Genomic DNA, 25,064 nt, shown 5'->3' on the forward strand with positions numbered 1-25,064 from the left:
TGGAGGAACTCAGCTGGTCTTCACTGCATCTAATAGGAGGCAAAGATATATTGCTGATATTTTGGGCCTGAGCCCTTCTTCAAGAAAAAATCAGATATGTATGTATGTGTATATATATATATATATATATGTCTATGTGTATATATATGTGTGTGTATGTGTGTGTGTGTGTGTGTGTATATATGTGTGTGTGTATATATATGTGTGTGTGTATATATATGTGTGTGTGTGTGTGTGTGTGTGTATATATATATATATATACACACACACACACACTTATATATATGTGTGTATGTATACACACACACACACACACACACACACACACACACACACACACACACACACACACACACACACACACACACACACACACACACACACACACACGTCTCAGAATTCAAACAATGGGGGAGGAATCCAGACCAACAAACATTGGATGTGGTAAGGGATTCCATTCTCTCAGTTTCTCCATCACATCTGCACCCAGGATGGGGACTTCCATGCCAGATCCAAAGAGAAAAGCCCTAGCTCTGCTAGCCTTGCCTCATATGCCTTATTTTCAATCCATGGATATTTTGGTAAATTTCCTCTGCACCTACTCCAATAGCTGCCAATTAATTTCCCTGGGAAGAGAACATGTTGAGGTAACACTAATGGAAATTAAGAAATGCTCAGGTCATCAAAAGGCTCTTCTTACTTTAATAAGTTTCTTGTTTTCCTTTTGCAGCCATAACTGAGGCAACACCGTGTAAAGAACCAAATTCAGGAAGAGCAGGTACAGGAGCCGTTTCAGTCTCATGTAGTAAATATAAACACCGAAATGGAACATAACCATCATTGTTTAATTATCGCTGCAGAAATGCTAAATCAGAATCCGAATTTATTGTCATGAACATGTCAAAAAATTTGGTGTTTTTGCAGCAACATCAGAGTGTAAACATTTACATTACAAGCATCTTATGATGGTTACTATAAAAAATGATTTTAAATAATAGTGCACAAAAAATACCTTTAGAAATCTGATGGCAGTGGGGAAGATGCTGCCCCTGTGCCACTGATTGCTCATCTTTGGGCTCCTATACCTCTTTCCCAATGGTAGCAGAGTGAAGAGGTCATGGCCTAGGTGGTGGGGGTCCTTGAGAACAACAGAGGATGTTTTTTTTAAAAGAAACTGCCTCATGTTGATGTCCTTGATGGACCGAAGTCTGGTACCTGTGATGTGGCAGGCTGGGTTAACAACCCTCAGGAGTTTATTCTTGTCCTGAGAGTTGGCACCTCCTGAGCAGTCATTGAAGCCACCAGCCAGAATGCTCTCCACAGTACATCTGTTGAAGTTTTCAAGAGTCTTCAGTGACATACCGAATCTCCTCAAACGCCTCACAAAGTGTAGCCACTGGCGAGCCTTCTTCGTGATTGCATCAACATGAAGGCTCCAGGACAGGTCCTCAGAGATGTTGACACCCAAGAATTTGAAGTTCTTGTCCCTTTCCACTACTGAGCCCTCGATGAGGACTGGATGCATTCCCCGATTCCCTCCTGAAGTCCACAATCATCTCCTTAGTTTTGCTAACGTTGAATGCAAAGTTATTGTTGTGACACCACTCAACCAGCTGATCTCTCTCCCTCCTGGATGCTTCCTCAGTGCTGTTTGTGATTCTGCCGACAACTATGATGTCATCGGCAAACAAATAGATAGCATTGGAATTGTGCCAGCCACACAGTCATGGATGTAAAACAAAGAGAGCAGTGGGGTAAGCACATATCCTTGAGGTACGCCTGTGTTGATTATCAGTGAGGAGGAGACGAACTGACTGGTCTTTTTTTGAATTTTAATTTTTGCAAGACTCATGTAGAACATTATTATTTACATCATATAAATAATATATAAAAATTACAATGTCACATGATTGGCCAAATATCACCACCGTCCCCCCCCCCCCCAACTGTTAACATAAAACAACAATTGTACAAAAAAGAAGGGGTATTTGAACATGCCTTCATTAATTAGTCCATATTTCGAGCTTCAGGGAATCATTGCTATTAACCTAGCTATATTATTTAAACCTTTTTGAGAAGTTAATTATATCCATAAGACAGTGTAATTCAAATAAGGTTGCCATATTTGAACAAACCCATCATATTTCTTCTTATATTGTTATCTTTTCCATGGGAGCACAACTCTGCACTTCGACTTTCCATCAAGTAATAATGGGGGGGTGGGATTTGGGCTTCCATGTAACAGCGATACATCTCCTGCCTCCCACTAGTGCAATCGTCACGAACTGTATTTGATATTTTGATACTTTTGTGCCAATAAACATAAGATGCTCAATAAATACAGTCTGGTTCCAACAGAAAATCCACTTCTACAATTTTTGTCAAAATTTATGCCAAGTGATAGCAAAAGGATCTTCCTTTCATGCATAGACTAGTTGAATGTATAAATGTTCCAACTTCTATACCACACCTAAAACATGAGTCTGGGATTTCAGATTTTAATCTGTTTAATTTTTACGGTGTAAGGTATAATTGGTGAATAAAACTGTTTCAATCTATATCTTAGTTTATTGTAGCCGACCGCTACAAAGAAACACACACACAAACACAGTGTGGCAGGTTAAGCTCACTCCTTTATTAGGGCTGGAAAGGCTGCTTTTATACTGTTCAAGTTCGCGCCGTTTTTGCTGATTGACTGAGTCAGTCACATGAATAACAATAGCAGGCGGGAATGTCCATGCATATGAATGCCCTTCTTTCCCAGCCTGTTTCTGCTGAGTTAGCTGGGCATCTTGACCAATGCCATTTTAGGGCTGATGGTCTGATGCTGCCCCAGCTTTTACCCCCACCTGTTCGTTGTCCTGGGAGTTGCTTTAGCGATCTCTGTCCGTGTCTGCTGTCGCGCGATGTGCTGGCCCAATCTCCGCAATTGCGAGCCGCCACATTATTTTATTTATATAGCACATTTAAAACAACTCACATTGACCAAAGTGCTGTTCAGATCATAAATTACATCTTAACTTAATCAGCTATTTAAAGCGCAGTATAAAATGGGTACCCAAGGTTTAGAATTTTACATACAACATGTCAACACTCAACAATTACTTCAAAACACTTGCGAGTGAAAATAAATCTCAGCCTGGATTTAAAAGAGTTAAAGGAAGGGGCTTATTTGATGGAGTGAGGAATGTTGTTCCAGAGTTTGTGGGCTATAATAACAAAGGAGCAATCTCCCTTGAGTTCGCAATTTAAGCGCAGAATAACCAAGCGCCCTAAATTGGCCGATCTGAGGGGCCTTGAAGTAGAGTAGGGCCTATTAGAAATAAATCGGGTATTACTTTTAGTCAAAAAGAAATTAACGATGAATTTTGTAATTTTTACAAAAAACTTTATTTGATTGAATGTAAAGAGATAAAAGAAGATGCAATAGACTCTTTTTTGAAAAATATTAATTTACCACAGTTATCTCAAGAAGACAGACAAGAGTTAGATAAACCTTTTATGGATAGTGAAATTGAAATGGCTATAAAAGATTTGCCAAATGCCAAATAGATGGTTTTTCTATTGAGTTTTACAAGACTTTTTATGTTGATATATCTTCCTTATTTAAGAATGTAATACAACAACTTTATGATACTTTTCAATTACCTGAGTCCTGTTCTAATGCTATAATTACAGTCATAGCAAAAAAAGATAAAGATCCCTTACAGGTAGATTCTTACCGTCCTATATCTTTGTTAAATGTAGACTATAAAATAGTGGCTAAAGTTATGGCTAATAGGTTGGCTCAGTATTTACCAAAGATAATACATCGTGATCAAAATGTTTTTATAAAAAATAGGTATGCTTCGGATAATATTCTACAATTAATTACTTTGATAAATAGATCTAAATCTCAGAAGAATTATCCAATGGTGGTTTCATTGGATGCAGAAAAGGCATTCGATAGAGTAGAATGGAAGTTTTTATTTAAAGTACTTGAAAAGTTTTCGTTTGGTCTCTCATTTATTGGTATGATTAGGGCTCTGTATAATGGTCCGAAAGCTAGAGTTGTTACTAATGGCTTGCTTTCAGAATCCTTTAATTTAACAAGATCTACTAGACAAGGATGTCCATTATCACCCGCCTTGTTTGCTTTAGTTATTGAACCTCTAGCACAATTAATACGTCAGAATGATAGTATCAAACGTATGAGAGTCTTGAATGAAGATTATAAAATAAATTTATTTGCAGATGACGTTTTGCTGTATTTGGTGGATCCTGATGTTTCTCTGCCAGCACTTCAAGATTCCTTAGAGATTTATGGTCAATTTTCTGGTTATAAGGTTAATTGGACTAAAAGTGAAATTTTATCAATTAGTAAAGATGATTATTCAATGTTTAGAAATATTATGAATTTGAAGTAGATGAAACAAATTAAATATTTGGGAATTAATATTCTGATAACGCCTCAAACCGTGCATCTTGGCGCCTCACAGTTTGGCGGGCAGCAGCCTCCTTTGAAGAAGACCGCAGAGCCCACCTCACTGACAAAAGGCAAAGGAGGAAAAACCCAACACCCAACCCCAACCAACCAATTTTCCCTTGCAACCGCTGCAATCGTGTCTGCCTGTCCCGCATCGGACTGGTCAGCCACAAACGAGCCTGCAGCTGACGTGGACTTTTTACCCCCTCCATAAATCTTCGTCCGCGAAGCCAAGCCAAAGAAAGAATATTAATACTGATTACCAAAATTTATATTCACTTAATTATCTTCCTTTAATGAAGAAGATTAAGGCAGATTTAGTTAAATGGAAAGATTTACCTTTGGGTTTATTAGGAAGAATTAATACTATAAAAATGAATATTTTTCCTCATATACAATATTTATTTCAATCAATTCCTTGTTGTTTACAAAAAAGATTTTTTAAGGATTTATATAAAGTAATTAGGGATTTTTTTGTCGAAAGGAAAATTTCCTAGGGTGGCGTTGGAAAAAATTGATGTGGGATTTTCAATTTGGAGGGTTACGGCTACCTAACTTTCAATTTTATTATGAAGCAGCTCAATTTAGATTTCTTAGCGCATTAATGGCCACACAAGATACGCCTAGTTGGGCACAGATAGAATTGGCAGTTATTTCTGAAAAATTTTCGAATGAATTTTTATTTCGATGGAATAAAACTTTGTTACGAACTTATGATGTACCAATATTGAAACATTTAATGAATTTATGGAGAAGTAAATTACATAAAATGAGATTGAAAAATAAGTGGTCGGGAAGATTACCATTATATAATAATCAACTTGTTCCTTTCACGGTATCTAATACTATTTTGAAACAATGGGAGGAGAAAGGAATACATAATTTATCTGACTGTTTTTTAGAAGGTCATTTTTGTTCTTTTGCAAAAGAGATTTGATATAAGTGGTTATTCTATATTTGTGTATTATCAGTTAAGATCTTTTGTAAAACAGGTATGCGGTCGTCAAATGAATTTACTGTCTGAAACTGATTTTGAGAAATATGTGCTCTCATTTCCAAAAAAGGGTTATATATCAGGTTTGTATCGTATTTTGTTGGAAAGTGATAGTAAAATAGATTGGGATAAAGATAAAATGAAATGGGAAAAAGATTTAAGTTTAACAATAACTGAAGAAGATTGGTCTGAAATCTGCCGTAATAGTGTTCAAAAATTGATTAATGCTAGATTGGCGATGATTAATTATAATTTTATACATCAATTATATTTAACATCCGAAAAATTTAAAAAATTTGGTTTTAGTAAGTCAGACCTTTGTTTTCGTTGTGATCAGGTTTCTGGTACTTTTTTACATGCTGCTTGGTTGTGTAATCGGTTACAACAATTTTGGAAAGGTATTCAATCTGTATTTAATAATCTGTATAATCTTCATATTGTATTAGACCCTGATATATTTTCATTAGGGAATATGCAACCGTTGATTGATTTAGAATTAGATAATTACCAGATCTCTTTTATTTACTTAGCGCTGGCAGTGGCCAAGAAATGTATAGCGATTACTTGGAAGAATAGAAATGTATTGTCTTTAGATAGGTGGTATTCAGAGATGAAGTTTTGTTTGGTTATGGAAAGAATATCTTTTTCTATACAAGATAAGATGTCTTTTTATGAGTTAAAGTCGACCCCATTTATTGATTAGATACAATTTAAAGAAGTTTGAATTAATCATTTTTTTTCTTTAAAAAAAACTTTTTTTTAATTATATATTTTTTCTATATATGTTTTCTTTTTTTCTTTTTTTTTTCTTTTTTTCTTTTTTTTTCTTTTTTAGTTTTTTTATTATTAGCTGGGTTTTTTTTCGTTTTTTTTTCGGTTTTTTTCGTTTAAGTTCTCTTTGTTTTTGTTTTTTCATATATATTCTTATATAATAAAATTTTTTTGGATTAATAATTAATACTTAATTAATATATTTTGTTTTTTTAATATATATCGATCTTTTTTTTAAGATATATATTTTTTATTTTTTTAATTATACCAATTCTTCACTTTTTATCGTGGGGGTGGGGAGGGGGGGGGTTTAGGGGTTAAAAATAGTTTTTTTTTTAGTCTTAGTTTTTAGTTGTTCGGGGGAGATGCCGAGATTGGTATTGTATTAACTATGTTACTTTGTACTTGTATTACTTTATTTTGTATTTTTTCTGTATGTGAATTACTTACTTTCTTCATATGTTAAAATTAATAAATAAAGTTTCAAAAAAAAAAGTAGAGTAGGGCATAGGAGATTGGTGATGTAGGAGGGGGCTAGTCCATTCATGGTTTTGTAAACCAACCAGAGAACTTTAAAATCTATCCTGAGCCGTACTGGCAGCCAGTGAAGGGAGGCCAGAATAGGGGTGATATGATCCCTCTTCTTGGCTCCTGTCAGGAGCCTTGCTGCAGCATTCTGCCCCAGTTGCAGATGAGATAATGTCGACTGACTAATTCCTGTGTAAAGAGGCTTAGAGTAGTCTAAACGGGAGAAAATGAGGGTGTGTATAACTTTCTCGAGGTCTTTCAGTGACAGGAATAATTTTATTTTGGCGTTAGTGCGGAGCTGGAAAAAGGTTTTACTACTGCAATGACTTGTTTGTCAAACTTCAAACTGAAATCAAATATCACACCAAGGGATTTGACGTGTGGTTTAATGAGGGTGGATAAGATACCAAGAGTATTGGAGATAATTTTGGTGGAGTTGTGGAGGTGGGGGGTGGCAAATAGGATGATCTCAGTCAAATTTGCTTTCATTTAGCTGCAGGAAGTTTTGAGCCATCCAGCACCTAATGACCTCCAGACGGTCATTCAGTCTGGTATTCTTTGCTTGATCGTTGGGATTCAAGGGGAGATAAAGCTGAATCTCATCAGCATAGCAAAGGAAGGAGATATTGTGATATTGAATAATATGAGAATGCGTCCCAGAATAGACCCTTGTGGGACCCCGCAGGAAAGGGTAACAGAGGAGTATGAAAATTTCCCCATTTTGATTGAGAAAGTCCTATCACAAAGATAAGATTTAAACCAGTTAAGGGCCATGCCGTTGACATCAACCCTCTGCCGGAGGCAATCTATTAAAATAGCGTGATGCACAGCATCAAATGCTGCGCTAAGGTCCAAGAGAATTGGAATGGCAAAGCTCCCTGAGTCAGTGGTGAGGAGCAGGTCATTATATATTCTTAGTAAGACTGACTCTGTGCTATAGTGGGCCTTATAACCTTTTGGATATGTTGTTTTGATGGAGGTAGGGCAACAATTGGCTAAGAACAATATTATCAGAGCACGATTTTGACCAATATTGTTTTTGAATCCTTTTCCCCAAGCTTCTGATAAGAAAGTCAAGGATGCAGCAGGTCTTACAGCATTCATAGTAAAGATATATTACCGATGTTTTGGGCCTGAGTCCTTCCTTGTACGTGAGGAAGGGCTCAGGCCCAAAACACCAGTAATATATCTTTACCTCCTGTGGACGCTGCAAGACCTGCTGAGTTCCTCCAATATTTCTGTGCTTTTACTTTTGTGTTTTATTATAATTATTCACTGCTTCGATTTTCTTTTATTCTGGTGATTGATGATAAATAAACCTCCCTCAATTATCAAAATAAGTTGAGTTCAAACTGCCCAAATCTGATATTTCCAAAACAGCTCAACTCTCCTGCATTTCAAAGTTGCCATTTCTTTTGGATTCACTGGGAATTATTGGGCAGGGTAATTAGGTGGTGGAGGAGTGGGGAGGCATATTATGCTTTCTAATTGGCTGGGGTGTGTCACAGAGATTGGCAACTTGGGTGAGCAGCTGGAGAAGACAAAGGGGCTTGTTACTTGATTTAAAAATGCCAAGATTAAAGTGAGAGTTGGGATTTGGCAATGAAGGCCATTGCAATAATAATGGTCTCTTTAAAGTGAGTTGGATTTGTCAAACCCAGTCCCCCAAGCTCTGGTTTTGTGATTAATTAGAATCTTGAAAGAGGGTCAATTGTTGCTTAAGCAGTGAGGACTGTTTTCGCAAAGCTTGTGCGCAAACTCTCGACAGGCAGACAGTGAAAGGGAGTATTGCAAATGGCATCTCTCACACTCACTGATTACATATTAAATAGAGACTGTTGGGAAAATCCCATACCACAGTATTGAAGAGGAGCAGGAGAATTCTTGTGGCTCAGTATGCATCTCATGATTTTCTTTATAGATATCTGATTATAACATTCTAAGAGCTTGCTGTGGATAAATTGATTGCTGCAATTACTAAATAGCAAAGGTGATTCAACTTCAGGAGAGCATCCGTTCAGGTTCATTGGCATATGCTGAAGTTGTGTAGGGAAGTTTGTAATGGAAAAATGTTGTTCAGTGTGGTTCAGACATGACATTTCCAGTCTCCTCATGGCCAGCCTTAGAGAATTAAATTCTTTGAATTACAGATTGATGGAGTCCAATGTGAGATGAGACTTCTTGCAGGATTGCTTTCTGTTGGGTCATTTGCATATTTTCGAGTGGAAAGATTTCTGTCTGGATTGGGATCATAGATCCCAGCCTAGGGTACCAATGTGACTGGTTGGATGGCTGTCTCTGTTCAACTGTTGTTCACTGTCTCTTCTTCCAGCTGACTGGTGGAACTATGCTCATGAGAGAAACAAACTTGCACAGATTTGATTCAGCTGCTGAGGTGTTGGGACAGGGACTGGGTGGTGGTGCTGCAAATAACAGAGTAGTTGATTCGGTGTTTGAGCAGTCTCTCTGATGCAGAAAATGCAAATAATTTCACCTGACCATTTGAGATTGGAATACCATTGGAGCTGTGTTGTTGTCTACAAACTGTGTCTGTCCTGCATCATGTCAACCCAGGTGTGGAGATTAAACATTCCTAATTTCCAAGGTTATGGTCTCCGAGACCATGGGACACCAACATTCATTAAGGTTGACCAACAGTGCACCAGCAATCTCAGTCGTATTGGTGCAGGTTAAAGAAGGTTTATCTCGTTGTTATTTCCAAAGAGTTAGCGAATGTTAATGACTGAAGTAATCCCAGGATTCCCCATCTGCATCTTTGAAAAAGTCAAGAAACTATAAATAAATAAAATAGGAACTAGATTACATCAAAATCTCAGCAATTATGAGGCTCGTAGCTGGGCAGAGGCAAGTTGTCCCATTGGCTTCATCAAGAAAGCATTGGTGATTCTGGTTCAGGGGTTGTAGGAATGATAGGAACATCCCAAAGTGCTCAAAAATGTACTAATTGAGGCATTGGGGAGTCAGGCAGATAGTGGGTGATAGCTGATGGATTTAAATTTTAAGGTGGCTGTAGAGCACTTGGGAAGAACCAAAGACTTGTTGAGCCAAACCAAAACTTTTATTAACTAGAAGACTGGAGCATATCACATGTAGGTCGACCAGTCCAGAATGACCTGGTCTGGGCTAGGAGCAACCCTTTAAGACCTTCCAGTAGGCATGGCTATGCTCTCAGCCAATCACAGTCATCCTACACTACCATCTGTACATAGACGCATTGGTGATAGAATCTGTACTATCACATTGGCATCGTTCAGTGGTTCCTGGAAGGATACCTAGTTTGGCTGATGTATGATGAAAGGAACATGGATGACTGCAGCAACTATTACCAGTCTGGCCAGTGGTTTTTAATGCAATTTGTTGAGCAATAAGCTCGTTATTAGTTTCAGCTGCACCTTGTGTGACCGATTACTCCTGCAACTTGGGTACTATACTAAAATCTGCCTGTTGTAAATATAATTGACAAGTTGGGCCAAAATCCAGTCTGTTCTTACTGGCTTCAATGAAACATCAAATGAACTGACCAATGATTGTGGTTCCACCTGGCGATGTGGTGCAGTAGGAAGGATATTGTTGATCATGAAAGCTGGTGGTGGATGCAGTGTTGCTATTGATTCATCATGTTATTGGGTCTGCCCTATACTTGTATTCCTCCAATATCTGGAGTTTGGGGGCTAAACTGTTTTTTTTTAATTCATCCACCAAACCTTATGGATGGTAAATGAGAAAAGTTCAGCAAAAGGAATGGTCTTTTTGAATCTGCTCAGTGGCCCTATTAAACTACACCCTAAAAGCAGTTTTAAGGATTTTGTATACAAATAATGATGGGTATAGATAAATGCAAGTAGGCCTTGTTCACTGAGGTCATTTTTAACCTTACATAATGTATACTATAAACTGGGTCCAAGGGTAAACTGCAGTACAAACACCAAGTGCACCCCAAGGATGCATGCTTAGCCCACTGCTCTACTCATTATACACACAAGACTGTGTGGCCAGGCACAATTCCAATGCCATCTACAAGTTTGCCGATGGCACCACAGTTGTCGGCAGACAGCAATGAGGAAACGTACAGGAGGGAGATAGATCAGCTAAATGAATGGTGTAACGACAACAACCTTGCACTCAACATTAGCAAAGCCAAGGAAAAGATTGTGAACTTCAGGAGAAGATGACCCAGTCCTCATCGAGGGCTCAGTAGTGGAGAGGGTCAAGAACTTCAAATTCCCAGGTGTCAAGATCTCCAAGGATCTGTCCTGGAACCTCCATGTTGATGCAATCACAAAGAAGGCTCACCAGTGGCTATAGTTTGTGAGGTGTCTGAGGAGATTTGATATATCACCAAAGACTCTCAAACTTCAACAGGTGTACTGTGGAGAACATTCTGGCTGATTGGATCACTGCCTGGTATGGAAGTGCCAACTTTCAAGACAACAATAAACTCTAGAGGGATGTTAACTCGGCCTGCAATATCACAGGCACCAGGCTTCACTCCATCAAGGACATTTACAAGAGGTGGTGTCTTATAAAAGCAGCCTCTATCCTCAAAGACCCCCACCACCCAGGCCACACCCTCTTCACTCTCCTACCATAGGGGAAGAAGGTACAGGAACCTAAAGACGAGCACTCAATGGCACAGGGACAGCTTCTTCCCCGCTGCCATCAGATTCCTGAATGATCAATGAACCAAAGAAATGGCCTTACTTTTTGTGCACTACTATTTCAATTTATATATGTAAAAATAATAATGTTGTAAGGTAGTTATAATATAAATGTTTGCACTATGACGCTGCCACAAAGCACCAATTTTTGTGACTTGTGACAATAAATTCTGATTCTGAACCAGATGATGGTTAGGTATAAAACCAGTCCCATAAAACATGGATATGGAATATATGTGGTTGTTGGTAGTCCCTGAAAATTAGGACACAGAGTCCAAAGGGTTAAGGGGAAAACGGAAAAGGTTTAGGGGGAACTAAAGAGAGTGGTGGGAGTGTGGAATGAGCTGTCAGCTGAAGTGAATGTGGGCTCAATTCTAACATTTAAGAAAAATGTGGGCAGATACATGGAAGGGAGGGATATGGACTGGGTGCAGGTCGATGGGACTAGGTGGAATAAGAGTTCAGACTAGAAGGGTCAAAGAGCCTTTTTTTTGTGCTGTAATAGGGCCATTGAGCAGATAGACCCTACCACTGCTCAGTGCCCTGTGACACACACTCAAAGACTATTGCCAAGGCAGCACATTGCTATAATGCATGGCAAATCAGTTGACAGTGTAGCAATGGTTTTATTTTCTTGTTCATCCCTAATCCCTCAAGTAATTTGCTATTGAGAAGATATATTAAAGTATGGCTGAGATATGAATTAGTTCATCAAAACAGGCCAAGGAACTCTGTCAAATGTTGAAAGATTGAAATAAAACCATGGGGCATCATTGAAAGATTGGAGAGTGTAGTGGAAGAAGAGAATTGGGAGGTTTTTCTCATTCACCAGAGAGATTCTTGGCCTCCCAATGAGCAGGTGCAGTAGAAATGTGGATGGACTGTGGGCAGATGAATAAGGAGTGGTAGAATAAATGTAATTATTTGTTCTGTACAGTGGAGTGGATGTTACTGGAAATCTGAGGTAAACCTAACAAGAGATCTGAGGGATTTTCTTCATCCAGGAAATGGTTGGTGTCTGGACAACACTGCTTGAGAGGGTGGAAGAAGTGGACTTTCAACATTTTACAAGGTTCTAGATGAGTACTTGAATTGCCAAAGCAAAGGATACATAGGCCAACTGCCGGTAAATGGGAGTGCTGTGGATATTTAATGGTTAGCATGCCATGGTGCACAGAAGGGTCTGTTTCTGTGCTGTTTCCACCTGTGACCAAATTATTAGTTTATTAATTGAAAAATCAAAAAGTGCAGATGGAGGAAATCTGAAGTGAAAGCAAATTTCTGGAAGAAAAACTGAGCAAATTGTTCAGCAGTTAATAAAAAGAGGAGTTAATGCAATGTATCATAGATCCTTCGTCAGAATGCTTATTAATCCACAAACACAGAGGGGAAAATTGGATTACATGAAGTGGCCATGTGAAAAGAGCCTTTTTAAAGAGGCACTGTTAAATAATTAACACTGATTTTGTGTATCTCCCAGGATCAAGAGAATACAACAAGAACAGTACCTCTCTCACCAGAGGCTAATGCATTTCTGACCTCCGATGTTTTTTTTTTGGTGCAATATTAAAATGCAGCTTTTCAAATGTCTTTAATCACGTAACATGACATCAATGCTGACTTCTGTTTCTTCAAACCACTTCCAAAGTATGAATCGTGAGCAAAGATCTCTGGCCTGTCTGCGCCGGTCAGTCAAGCAAGAACTTGCTTGTTTGAATAGATGCCATCTCTATTGTCTTAGTTTCAGTGAAGAATCACTTCAATTTTTATGGCTGCTTTAGCCAACAATGGAATAGTAGACATTACAACTTTCAAAATGGTTTCTGTTTGTAAGGGTCTGTGGTGTCTGTGTCCATGTCCACCCACCCAATATAATAAATGAAGATTAATAACATAATTCCATCACACAGCAAGCTCCCCTAAACGGCAGGATGATGGCAACCAGACAATCAATTTACTTTGATTAATTTTTGTTGATGGATAAATATTTAAATTGAAGAGGATCTGTAACTATAACAAAGCACTTCCTTTAACAATTACACCATTCAGAAATGTGTTGACTAAAAAGCTAATACACAGAATATTACTGAACAGTGGGAATCCAGTTGACCCATGGAGATTGTTGTTTTTTGATTGGTTATCTAGCTCCTTTATTTCCCTTTAATACTGTCATTTTGTTTGCCCCCCCCCCCCCCACCTCTCTAAAGTTCTTTCAAATTTTTTGAAAAGCACAGTTGAGTCTGCTTCCCCTGCCATTTCAGTAAAATATAAAGACTTCAAATATTATTACCTGGGGTATTAGCGAGTGACAGTGTTACTAATTATACCTTGGTCATTATAAACTTCTGAGCTCGGCAAGAAAGGATCCGGAATATTAAGAGCACTGTGACCATCAGGTGACGTTTGTGTGGCATGGCAACATGTGCTAAACATTCCCATTCACCAATGTCTGTTGAAATGCCCAATGCCATCTGACTTTGCCATCAGAAATTAATTAGCGTCAAGAACATGGTGCTGGGCATTAAATATTTTATTTAAGATATTATCATTATTTTGGGGAAATAATCCAGTTTCTTTATGATCCCACCAGGTGTAAATAATCCAAGCAAGTGATTGAATACTTTATCCTTCAGTTGACCTGCTGCTGCTATTCTTTACTCGTTCAGTGAATACTTTGAGCTTCTCTGCTCACTCTGTGAGGACAACCACATGATTCCAACCTCTTGCCATTTGAAGCCTTCACCCAGCTTTGTCAGTCACTGTACCAACAAATCTGAAGTACCAGCACCCCAATTTTCAGTGAAGCATTTTACAATCCTCCAGACACGAAGATGATCTCCATAATCCCACTGTTCTCGGCTTTTCAACCTGACGAAGGGTCTTTGATGTGAAGTGGTAACTCCCTGTTCTCTGTCTACAGATGCTATCTGATTTGCTGAGCATTTTCTGTTTCTGAGGGTGGCACAATAATGCAGCTGGTAGAATTGCAGCCTTGCGACTGCAGCAACCTGGGTTCAATCCTAACCTCTGCTACTGTTTGTTTGCAGGTTCTCCCTCTGTTCGTTTACTGCAAAAGCTCTGCTTCCTTCTATGTCCCACAAGTATTGGCCAGTGTAAGTTGTCCCTGAAGGTGAATGGTAGAATTCATTTAATAGATAATGTGGGAAGAATAAGAGCAAGATTCCTTTTATTGTCATCTAATAGTACAGAACTTGTAATATTACACAAAATTGCCTTCTGCCTGCTGTAAAGCAGACTAAGAGTCGCCATTGGTGTCACCCGGCGGCCCTTCTCGTAAGAGAGAAAGAGAAGCAAAACAGAGTTCCTTTTGGATTCATTGAGTGTGCATGGATTAACCTCCAGCGCTCCCGCTGCCTCTGCTGTCACACAGTTTGATCCATTGGCAGCCCGAGTTCCATATCCAAACCTTTGACACAATCAGGAAGCCTTCAGCACCAGAGGCCTTTCTTGCCCTTAGCACCCTCTCAAATACTGGCTCTGATGCCTGTTGCCATGAGCTACTCTCCTGCAGCCCATGCGAGTTGCCCGCAACCTGTGTTGGTCCCTCAGCTGCTGAGCCCCTCGCTGGTCAGCCTCTGTGGTCACTGTCCTGCAGGGTCGTCACTTCTGCTTCTCCTTCTCAATGGGGAGTGTTGTTCCCATTTCTAGTGTTTTTCCCATTTCTGGTGCCCTGAGCTGGTCCACTGCTTTCCTGGGGTCTACAACCCATCAAGGCCACTGCTGAGCACTGGCACCGGCATCTTGGGCTTAGACCTTTGGTTTCAGGACAACACTGCTTGAGAGGGTGGAAGAAGTGGCGTTCAACAGGCCACCTAAAGTTTGTACGGAGCCTTTGAAGTTGGGATTGGGTGGTTGAACACTTCAGAGCAGCGCTGCGTCTCCACTCTTCCGAGCCAATGTCAGTAGCAGCATTGGTGTTGCAGATGCTCTGGCCATTTTGTTTCAGTGCTGGGTTAGAGAAGGATTACTGTGCGCTTGAAGATTGCTGTGTGCTTAGTCAGCTGAAGAGTCTATTTGTCCCCTGTACTTCTCAATGATTCTGTTTAATTTTTAATTTAATGTGGAGATTGTAATTCAGTGAAGTTAATACAAGAATCTCTGTGATTTGCTCAGAAATTTAAATATGTCTGCCTGTAGATGGTAACATTAAACACTTGCACATTGCACATATTGGAACCTATTCTTAATGTACATGAGTTACTGGTTCCTCTCCACTGCACCTTTCCCTTTCCTCTTGCCTTTCCTCTTCCCCCGTCTTTTTATTCAGGCGCCTGCCTTTTTTTTTCTTATTCCGCACGAAGGGCCCAGGCCCAAAACGTTGGTTACCATTTGCTTCCTATGGATGTTTTGTGACCTGCTGGGTTTCTCCAGCACATCTGGACCCCTGCCTCTGCAAATTTTCCTGTTTTACTCCACTGCACCCTGATGTGGTATTGCGGTGAAGGCTGAGGCTAGTACAATATATCTTTTAAGAATTGTGCGCACAAGTACTGAGACACTTGGTATTTTATTGCATCAGTTGGTTGAGTGTTAACTACCTTTAATGAGGTTATTTTGTGGCAAACATTACCCTTATTATTTGACTAGGGATCAGCAACAGAAATGATACTTGGACAGAAGGTGACAATTACTGAAACCTTTACAGAGGCCACCACCAGATGGAAAGCTTAATGCGTAGAGCAGAGTTGGCAAGTAATAGAGGTCTACAAGATTCTGAGAGGCATAGATGAGTGATCAGCCATCACCTTTACTCGGGGCGGGAATAGCAAACACCAGAGAACATCTGTACAAAGTGAAGAGGAAAAAATTTTAGGTAAGGCATCAGGGGTATTTTTTTTTACACAGAGTTGTGGCTGCCTGGAATACCTTGCCAGGTATGATGGTGGAGGCTGGAACAATAAGGACATCTGAGACTTAGACAGGCACATTTTTATTTTTGTAGGAATATATAGGTTGGCACAACTGAGGGCCGAAGGGTTTGTACTGCTCTGTAGTGTTCTATATTCTAACACTCACTAAAGCAAAGTTATAAGGGGGAGAGGCTGGATTGGCTAGGGCTTTTTTCCTTGGCACACAGGAGAATGAGAAGTGACCTTCCAGATGAATACAAAATAATGAGGGGAATAAATAAAGTGAATAGTCAATGTTTTCTAGAGGTTAGGTGTCAAAAATCAGGTCATAGGTATGAGGTTAGAAGGGAGAGATTTAAAAGGGGCCTGAGGAGCAATTTTTCCAGAGGATAGTATTCATATAGAATGAGCTGCAAGCAGAAGTGGGAGAGACAGGGACATGTATGGCATTTTCAGACATTTGGACAGGTATGTAGATGGGAAATGATTTGTAGATATGGGCCAAGCACAGGCCAATGGCACAAGCCTAGATGGGCAACCTGGCATGGCCGAGTTCAAGCCAACACTGACCGCGTTTCACTTTATACAGAGCTCTGTCTAAGTTCATTGTCATGTGTGATCCTTCATTTGGCACTTCCAGAGCTATTTAAAGAAAAGATGAATTAAAAATGTTGATTGGCAGGAGTTCTGGATCATTGGATTTTATTCCATTCTGACACCATCAAATTTGTAAGAATGCTGGATTATTGGAGTTTTACCCTATGAAATTCCACTTGAGGAAGTTATTTATGGGCAGTATCTATCTGGAATGGAAACTGCAGAAATGTAAAGTTCAGCAAACAAGGTAGATTAAGTCAAGAAAAATGAGCAAGTTTCAAGCTTAAATTTACATTGATTTTTTTGAATGTCTGTAGTTACTAATATTGCTTTACATTAAAAAAAAATTGCTTGATGATCTATGTTTTATATACTGCAATATATGTTTGACTTTGGAAAGATTGTTTAATTGGCCAATATTTGTGTTCACGATCTGCATGGAAGTGAATACATTGACTCTCCAGGAAGCTGTTCTGGCTCAATGGTTTCCTCTCAGACATTCCTGTCTTATATAATTAGAAGACAACAACTCAATCATGGGACTATTTGGAGGGCACTTTCCCCAAAAGGGTTTGGTTGAAATATCATCTTGTGGTGTTGGTTTTGTCTTCAATTAATACAGGGGTGGGCAACTTATTTTGTTTTAAAAAATCTCATTCCATTTTAAGTATTCCCTGTGCCATAAGTGCTCTGTGATTAGTAAGGGATTGCTTAGGGTGGTATGTGAGTGGAAAGAAGAGTTTGAAAACCACTGTTTTATTCATACTTAATTGACTTGTTAAGTGCACTGTTTCATAACTCCAAAGAAAATGGGCCAATGGCAATTTCTCTCAAGCAAAATATTTCAGTAACAGTTGGGTCCAGAGCAGTGGTTCTCAACTTTCCCTTCCCTCTCACATACCAACTTAAGCAATCCCTTACCAATCACAGCACTTGTGGCATAAGGAATACTTAAAGTGGAATGTGACTTTTTTTTAAAATTGCCCACCCCTGAACTAATACATAAAGTGAGATCTAATGACAAATTATTGCAAATGATCAATTGCTGTTCCAATTTCCGTTTCTTGAATCTCCAACTTATTTTTCCCATGCCAACACTTCTGTAGTTAAAAAAATTAAAGTTACAGCAGACGCAGAACAGAAAATTGGAGCCATGTCATTGCCAGAAGTGGAATCACTTAGACATGCAAAACAAATCTGGTCTCTCGCGCACTCTTTCATCGATCTGTCATCAATTCGGAGAACAGGGGAGACTCAATTTTGTTCTGCAAGTCCAAGTAATTCAACCTGCCTTCAGAGTCTTCAGAGTTCCTTTTTAAAAAGCTTTTAATACTATCTCTTTCCATTTTAGACCACTGTTAAAATTTGGTATTTTGCCAAGATTTTGAACACCTGTCTGCTGCTTTGCAATTGTCTCTGCCAGATTTCTGCACAGTGCCTTCGGGCTGTGACTGTTTGTTTAAGATGCTGGAAGTCGTGCCATACAAATGCAATCATTAATAATGGTGCATGTTCTTTATCTTGTAGGATCAGTGTCAACGCCGGGTTATAATGGAAGAAAAAAGAAGCTTTAAAGAAAGTCCCAGAAAAATTGACTGGAATGCCAATCTGGATGTTGTGTGTGATTGATAATTGTCTGCAAAGGGACTCGCCATGAAGTGAACTTGAAATAAACGTCCCTCGTTCTCAGGATCGATATCACGCAGGAATATTGTGTCGGGATTTTAATTTAGCCACCAATTCCCAGCAAATGTGGGCAAAGCAGGGACTTTCTAAAGGACAACTAATACAGCAAATGAATCCTGCCGACCTCCCTCAGAAAAGTGCTTGAAGCCTTTCTCTAGGCCATGGAGCCGGAGTCAAGCACTAGCCACCAGAAAACTACAGGGAGGTCTGATCAGAGCCCAAGCAGAAAGTCGAGCAAGATTGAAGTTGGTCCCTCAAGTGGGAGGTCAGCCACTGCCTATCATCCAGGCCAGCTCCACCCTCAAGGAAGCCTCGGGGGCGACATCATCCCACCCCAGCCGTGTTTCTCTGGCCCATTGCCGATTCCTGCGGAGCGTGCTCATCAGCAGGCCCCGCCGCCCGATCAGCCAAAGCACAGCAGCGCCTACTCCTACGAGCAGTCACACCACACTTCGTCTCCACTCCTCCAGCCACCAATGACGTCGGCGTTCCTGCCTCCGGTGAAGCCAGAGCTTGGTTTGGAGGGGCGATCATGGCAGCTCTTTGAACCAAGGGGAGCCATGGTTTCTGGGCCATTCCTGCCCTCTGGTCTTCACCCTCACCGCCACCTTCTCCCTTCCTGCTCCCCCATCATGCCCAAGGAGGAGCCTCAGCTCGTCCAACCTGTTCTTGGCCAACACTCTGCTCAGGTTCCCTTGAAACAAGAGGAGGCACCCAGAAAGGACAAGAAGCCTCAAAAGCCAGGCAAGTACATATGCCATTTCTGTAGCCGTCCTTGTGCCAAACCCAGCGTGCTCCAGAAGCACATCAGGTCACACACTGGTGAACGCCCCTACCCTTGCCATTCCTGTGGGTTTTCCTTCAAGACAAAAAGCAACCTGTACAAACACAGAAAATCTCACGCCCACAAACTCAAAGCAGGGCTGGTCCCCGGCACCAAAGGAGAGATGTCTCCAGGCACCTCTGGTTTGGAGATGGAGAAGCTGAGTGGGGATGAGCCAGAGGAACACACTGAAGGAGATGAAAGCACAGACTCTGAAAACGAGACTGCCGGGATGATGGGTCACTCCCTTGACCTGACATCCAAACACAAGCACATTCCAAGCTGTGGCTCGTCTGCCACTCAGGAACTGAGTCCCAGGCAGCCAGCCTTTACCTTAGCTCAGTCAAGTGAGACTCCGTCCCTCGATGAAGGTGTACAGCTTTCGGAGTCCTCCCTTGACTTGTCCTTCAGCCACAAACCGGAAGACTCGCACTCAATAAAGCAAAGGTTGGCGCTGCGGCTCAGTGAGAGAAGGAAGGCTTTGGCCGACGAACAGTCCCAGACCTTCCTAAGCCCGGGAAGCAAAGGGAGCACAGAGTCAGGTTACTTCTCTCGGTCAGAGAGTGCCGAGCAGCAGCTCAGCCCACCACAGGCCAGTGGCAAGTCTTACGCAGAGATTATCTTGGGAAAGTACGGCCGGTACGGTCAAAGAACAGCCATTATTGCAGCGAGCGCCACGCAGAGGATGCCACAGGTGGAAGAGAAGCCTTCCACGCTTTCTTTTTCAGTGCCCAAAGCTCAGATGGAACAGAATGTCATTGAACACATCACCAAACTCATCACAATTAACGAGGCAGTAGTGGACACCAGCCAGATTGACAGTGTCAAACCCCGTCGCACCTCCTTGTCCAGGCGGGGTAGTATTGAGTCACCAAAGCCAAGCACCTCCAGGGATTTGTTTCAGTTCGACCTGAAGTCCATGGGTGCCAGTGGACTTAGTTCTGACCTGAGCAAGCTTGCCTTCTCCGCCATTCCCCATGGTCCCAGTGCCACCGAGACAGCGGTACCCCTGATGAGAAGCAACTCCATGCCCTCCGCAGGCAGCTCCTGTGCCCCGCGAACCTTCAAAGGAAGCCACTCATTCGATGACAGGATGACAGAGCCTGACCAGGCTTTCAGCCACGGGTTGATCACCCACCACCGCATGCTGAAAAGGCAGAAGGCCATTGAGCTGCCTTCGGGGATGGAGTATCAGACAGAGGAAGCAGGGTACCCAGGCAAGGAGCTGCAAGTCACTCTGGGCAGGGGCGGCGAGGATCAGGAACCCACTGAGACAGAGCCCACCAAGAAGACTAAGAAAGGCCCGAGGGTGAAAGGACTGATGTATGAATGTGACATTTGTGGAGCTCGCTACAGGAAACGAAGCAACTATGAAACACACAAGAAATATTACTGCTCGGAACTGCATGCACCCAGGTCCCGGTCGTACCTGGCCCACCCTTCTCAGGAGATGGAACGCAGACCCCTGGGTCATGACGTGCAACCACAGATCGTCCATTATAAGCTTCGTCCTTCCCTGGAGCTCACACCAGCAAGGAAGAGGAGGAAAGAGAAGAGTCTAGGAGACGATGAGGAGCCCCCAGGTGACTACAGCAGCAGTCTTCACTCTCCGCCCATGGCAGGGCCAAGCAGTGGGGCCCCTACCCAATCCTCGGGATCCTTGTCATCTCAGACCTCTGCCGGCCTCCAGTTGGGGGTAAGCCTGTCCATGGGCAAAAGCGAGTCAATGGATGCTGGTTCCGGGGTAAGGCCGGGGCCCGCGTCCATCGAAGCGAGATCTTACTCTGGCTCGGACAGTGTGACCAAGAGGACAACAGGGAAGGAAATTTCCGTTATCCAGCACACCAACACGCTGAGCAGACCCAGCACATCTGAGGCACACGAGCACCTGGGCTCGCAGGGAGGGCCACCGGCTGAGGAGAGTGAGGTGGAAGCAAGGAGTGCTTGGCATCCATCCTCTGAGCGGTCCCACCAACAACACCATCACCCTTCACAAGGCCGGCTGGTTCGCCAGCGAAAGATCCAGGTGCCTGAGATCCTGGTGACGGAAGAGCCAGACAAAGCGAAGGAGGCCATTGCCAAGGAGCCAGAGAGACCTCCAGAAGAGTTCCAGTGGCCACAGAGGAGCCAGACCCTGTCGCAGTTCCCCACCGAGAAGCTCCCGCCCAAGAAGAAGCGACTACGCCTGGCTGAGCTGTCGCAGTCATCAGGCGAGTCCAGCTTCGAGTTATCCAGGAGCCCGAGCCAGGAGAGCAACGTGTCCCATGGCTCTGGCCACTCTGCGTCCTTTGAAAGAGAGGAGCAAGGCAAAGTGGAGGCAGCAGTCTCGAAGGATGCCGCCAGCCGGGTCTCGCACATGCTGACGGTGCCCGCTCACTACCACCACCAGCAGCGGGAGATGCGGCGCTCATCGTCGGAGCAGGGCTCCAGCCATCAGCACCCCGCCGAAGCCTCTGAAGCCCGGAGCAAGTCGTTCGACTATGGCAGCTTGTCCTCAGAGAATGCTGCCTCCTCTTCTTCCTCCACCATCTTAGGGCCAAAGTTTCCCTCATCGTTGAGGGAGAGCAGGAGGTGCTTGCTAGTCCGCCAGTGTTCCCTGAGCGGGGGTCCCGATGTCGTGTCGGACTCCCCAAGGCCGGAAAAGCAGGAGCGTGCAGCTCCTCTGGCTCTGCCAGCCAGGCATGGCCCTTCACCGTGTTATCGCTCTCCTTCTCCGCCCCACTCCTGCGATGCCCAGCCTCATTGCGAGCCAACCCGTGTGTACCCCGGCCAGCCACTGAGTGAAGCCTTCCCTACCTTCCAGCAGCCACCAGCCCCAGTAGCAGCAGAACAGGATCATTACCTGCCCGCCTTCACAGGTCGGCAGCAAGGTCAGATGCCCACCCTGCTCTCGGCTCCAGAGGGGTTGCCGGGCCGCCTCCCCACCACCCCCTTCCCTTTGTACCCGCTGCCCCAGGTGGCCATCCGCCAATCACCATTCCACCCTCTCCAGCAACCGGCAGAGCTGTCAGCCCGCCCTACCCGGCTCAGGCAGCCGCCCCCTGCTCAGACCCCCTTCCTGCCCGCTCACTCCCAGCTTGCATTCCAACTGCAGGCTGGGGCTGCTGGCCATTTCAGGGACCATCAGCCCCCAGCTCACCTGTGCCCACCCCCATTCCATACCGCTACCAACTCTGCCGCGGGCACACTGTCCCTTTCCATTTCTCAGCCTGCCATCACTGAATCCCGTGAGCCCCTTCGGCCCGTGGTGTCATTCATGGTGCCCGTCAGGATCCAAACACACATGCCAACCTATGGAAGCGCAATGTACACGACCCTGTCTCAGATGCTGGTAACTCAGCCAACTGATACTCCAACCACGGTGGTCATCTGCAGAGTAGACAGCAGACCCAAAGCTGCCCTGGTGTGCAGTGCCTCTGTGCATGGGATAGGCCTGGATTTCGCACAGATGATTGCTGGCCACCACAGGGAATTTTCGCAGTCACCCTATTTGCGAGTACCATTGCCCATGACAGAAAGGAAAGGTTATGTGCCACTTGCCTCAACCACAGAGGGTACTTGCACAGCAGAGAGTTACCCATCTATCATTAGTGGAAGCAAACGGATGTTGTCTCCAGCAGGGAGCTTGGAACTGTCCATGGAAACCCAGCAACAAAAGCGAGTGAAAGAGGAGGAGATTGAAGAGGAATCAGAAGAGAAAACCGAGCCAAGAGCTGAAGATGCTGCAAGACGACTGTCTCCCCAGCTTGGAAGGCGCTCTTCACTGAAGTCCAAGGCCATGCCAGTTCAGGTTCCTCCAGGATCCCTACATTCTTCCTTGCAATTGCCTGGACCCTCTGAGAAGCAAGAACTCTGGTCAGGTCATCAGTACAGGAGTAAAGCTCCCCTGGGGCCAGTGAATAAGGAGGATACCCTGGAAGCCATCCAAGAGAGGTCCCCACTACACCCCCTAGAGCTTCAAACAGTCTCCTCCAGCACTCTACCAGATCAACCCTCAGTCGCCAGTCCCGCCAAGTCCAGTGCACTCCCCATCGCAGATGTCAGTGACGTACAGCACGTGCTGCACTTTCCCAGCCTTCATACAACTACCAACGTCAGCTGGTGCTACCTGAGGTACACCAAACCAAACCCCAGGCAGCAAACCGATCGGCAGTCTTCGGTGTATGCGAGTTGGTGCATCAGCTTGTACAACCCCAACCTCCCAGGCACGTCCACCAAGTTAAGTCTCGCGCTTCTGAGGTCAAAACAGATGTCCAGCAAGGAGGTCTATACAATGGCTGCAGCTCCTCGCCGACAGACGGGGAGGTTGGTCCCATCAAGTACAAGGAAGCTCCGAGTGAGTGAGGTAAGGCTCTAACAGAGCTTGGCGTGGATCTCGTTACTGTCTTGCTCCAATGAGCTTAAGTGTTCAGAGTCAGGTTTATTGTGATGACGTGTTGTGTTGCGGCAGAACAAGGGGCAGAAATTACTATAAATTGCTATTTGTAAGTACAAGATATAAAAGATAAATGGTGGAAAAAAGATAAAATATGATGTCTTGTCCATAGGTTCATTGTCCATTCAGAAATCTGGTGGGGTGCGGGGCAGGGGGTGGTGGTAAGAAGCTGTTTTTTGTTATATGGAGTGTGTGTGTTCTATCTCCTGTCCCTTCATCCTGATTGTATAGCACAAGGAGAAGGAGTAGGCCATGAGGCCCATCAAGCCTGCTCTGCCATTCAATGAAATCTGTTGATAGGCTCTTCTCCACCTACATGCTTTTCCTCCTATTTCCCAACTAAAATCTATCCAACCTTGTCTTAATTATATTTAAAGGTCGCCTCCACTACTTCAATGGGAAGCAAATTTCATAGATTCACCACCCTCTGAGAAAAGCAATTCCTCCTCATCTCCATTCTAAATCTCCATTCTGAATCTTGAGGCTATGACCCCTAGTTCTAGTCTCCCCACCAATGGAAGCAACTTACCTACTATCTCTGTTCAATCCCTCTCACAATAAAGGCCAACGTTCCATTTGCCTTCTTAAAAGCTGGCTGCTTCAGCAAACCAACCTTCTGAGATTCATCCTTGCTTCAGTATTTGAAAGGGTTCAACAAGATCTGTCTCATCCTTTGAAGCTCCAACTAATAAAGGTCCGGAAGCCATCAAACACTTCTCGAACTTTAATCCTCTCATTCCTGGGATCATTCTCAGAACCTGCTCTGGACCCTCTCCAATGTCAACACATCATAGTTTAATACTGAGCCCAAAATTGCTCACAATGCTCCAAATGTGGTCTGACCAGTTCCTTGCAAATGTTAAGAATTTTATGTACTGTTCTTGTTCTCTTGAAACAACCTGAGATCTTGGCCATTATTTATCATGTTGTTATTCTATGGAAGCCTGTTGTGTTTGAATTCAGTGTCCATTTCCCTTCATCATCGTGTAAACAATCCAAAAGTACTCTGGGACATGGTGAGATCTTGTGGTACAAGTATAAGATTTTGCTCTTCCACAAAATTGTTGATTTTTACCAAAAACGCAATCCTTATCCCAAGAGATGCCCTTTTGTTTCATTATGAAACCCTTTTTGGGTTCCTTATGCCTCTTATTTGCATCTCCCTCAAACATATGATTAGTTTCAACATGTACTCTGAGTGCATCCAGTCCACCT

General features: G+C 42.9%; 1 protein-coding gene across 2 annotated transcripts in view; it reads left to right on the top strand.

The window, feature by feature from the left end:
• Positions 1-18,436: 18,436 nt before the first annotated feature.
• The window catches only part of LOC138741371 (transcription factor HIVEP3-like), a 63,058-nt gene continuing 56,430 nt past the window's right edge, over positions 18,437-25,064 (top strand). For both annotated transcript variants that reach the window (XM_069895332.1, XM_069895333.1), the window contains exon 1: positions 18,437-23,759. In XM_069895332.1, coding sequence (XP_069751433.1) covers positions 18,753-23,759 — 5,007 coding nt within the window. In that variant the 5' untranslated portion in view covers positions 18,437-18,752. The remainder of the gene's footprint in view (positions 23,760-25,064) is intronic.

Source organism: Narcine bancroftii, chromosome 8 (genome assembly GCF_036971445.1).
Source record: "Narcine bancroftii isolate sNarBan1 chromosome 8, sNarBan1.hap1, whole genome shotgun sequence".
NCBI classification, from domain to species: Eukaryota; Metazoa; Chordata; class Chondrichthyes; order Torpediniformes; family Narcinidae; genus Narcine; species Narcine bancroftii.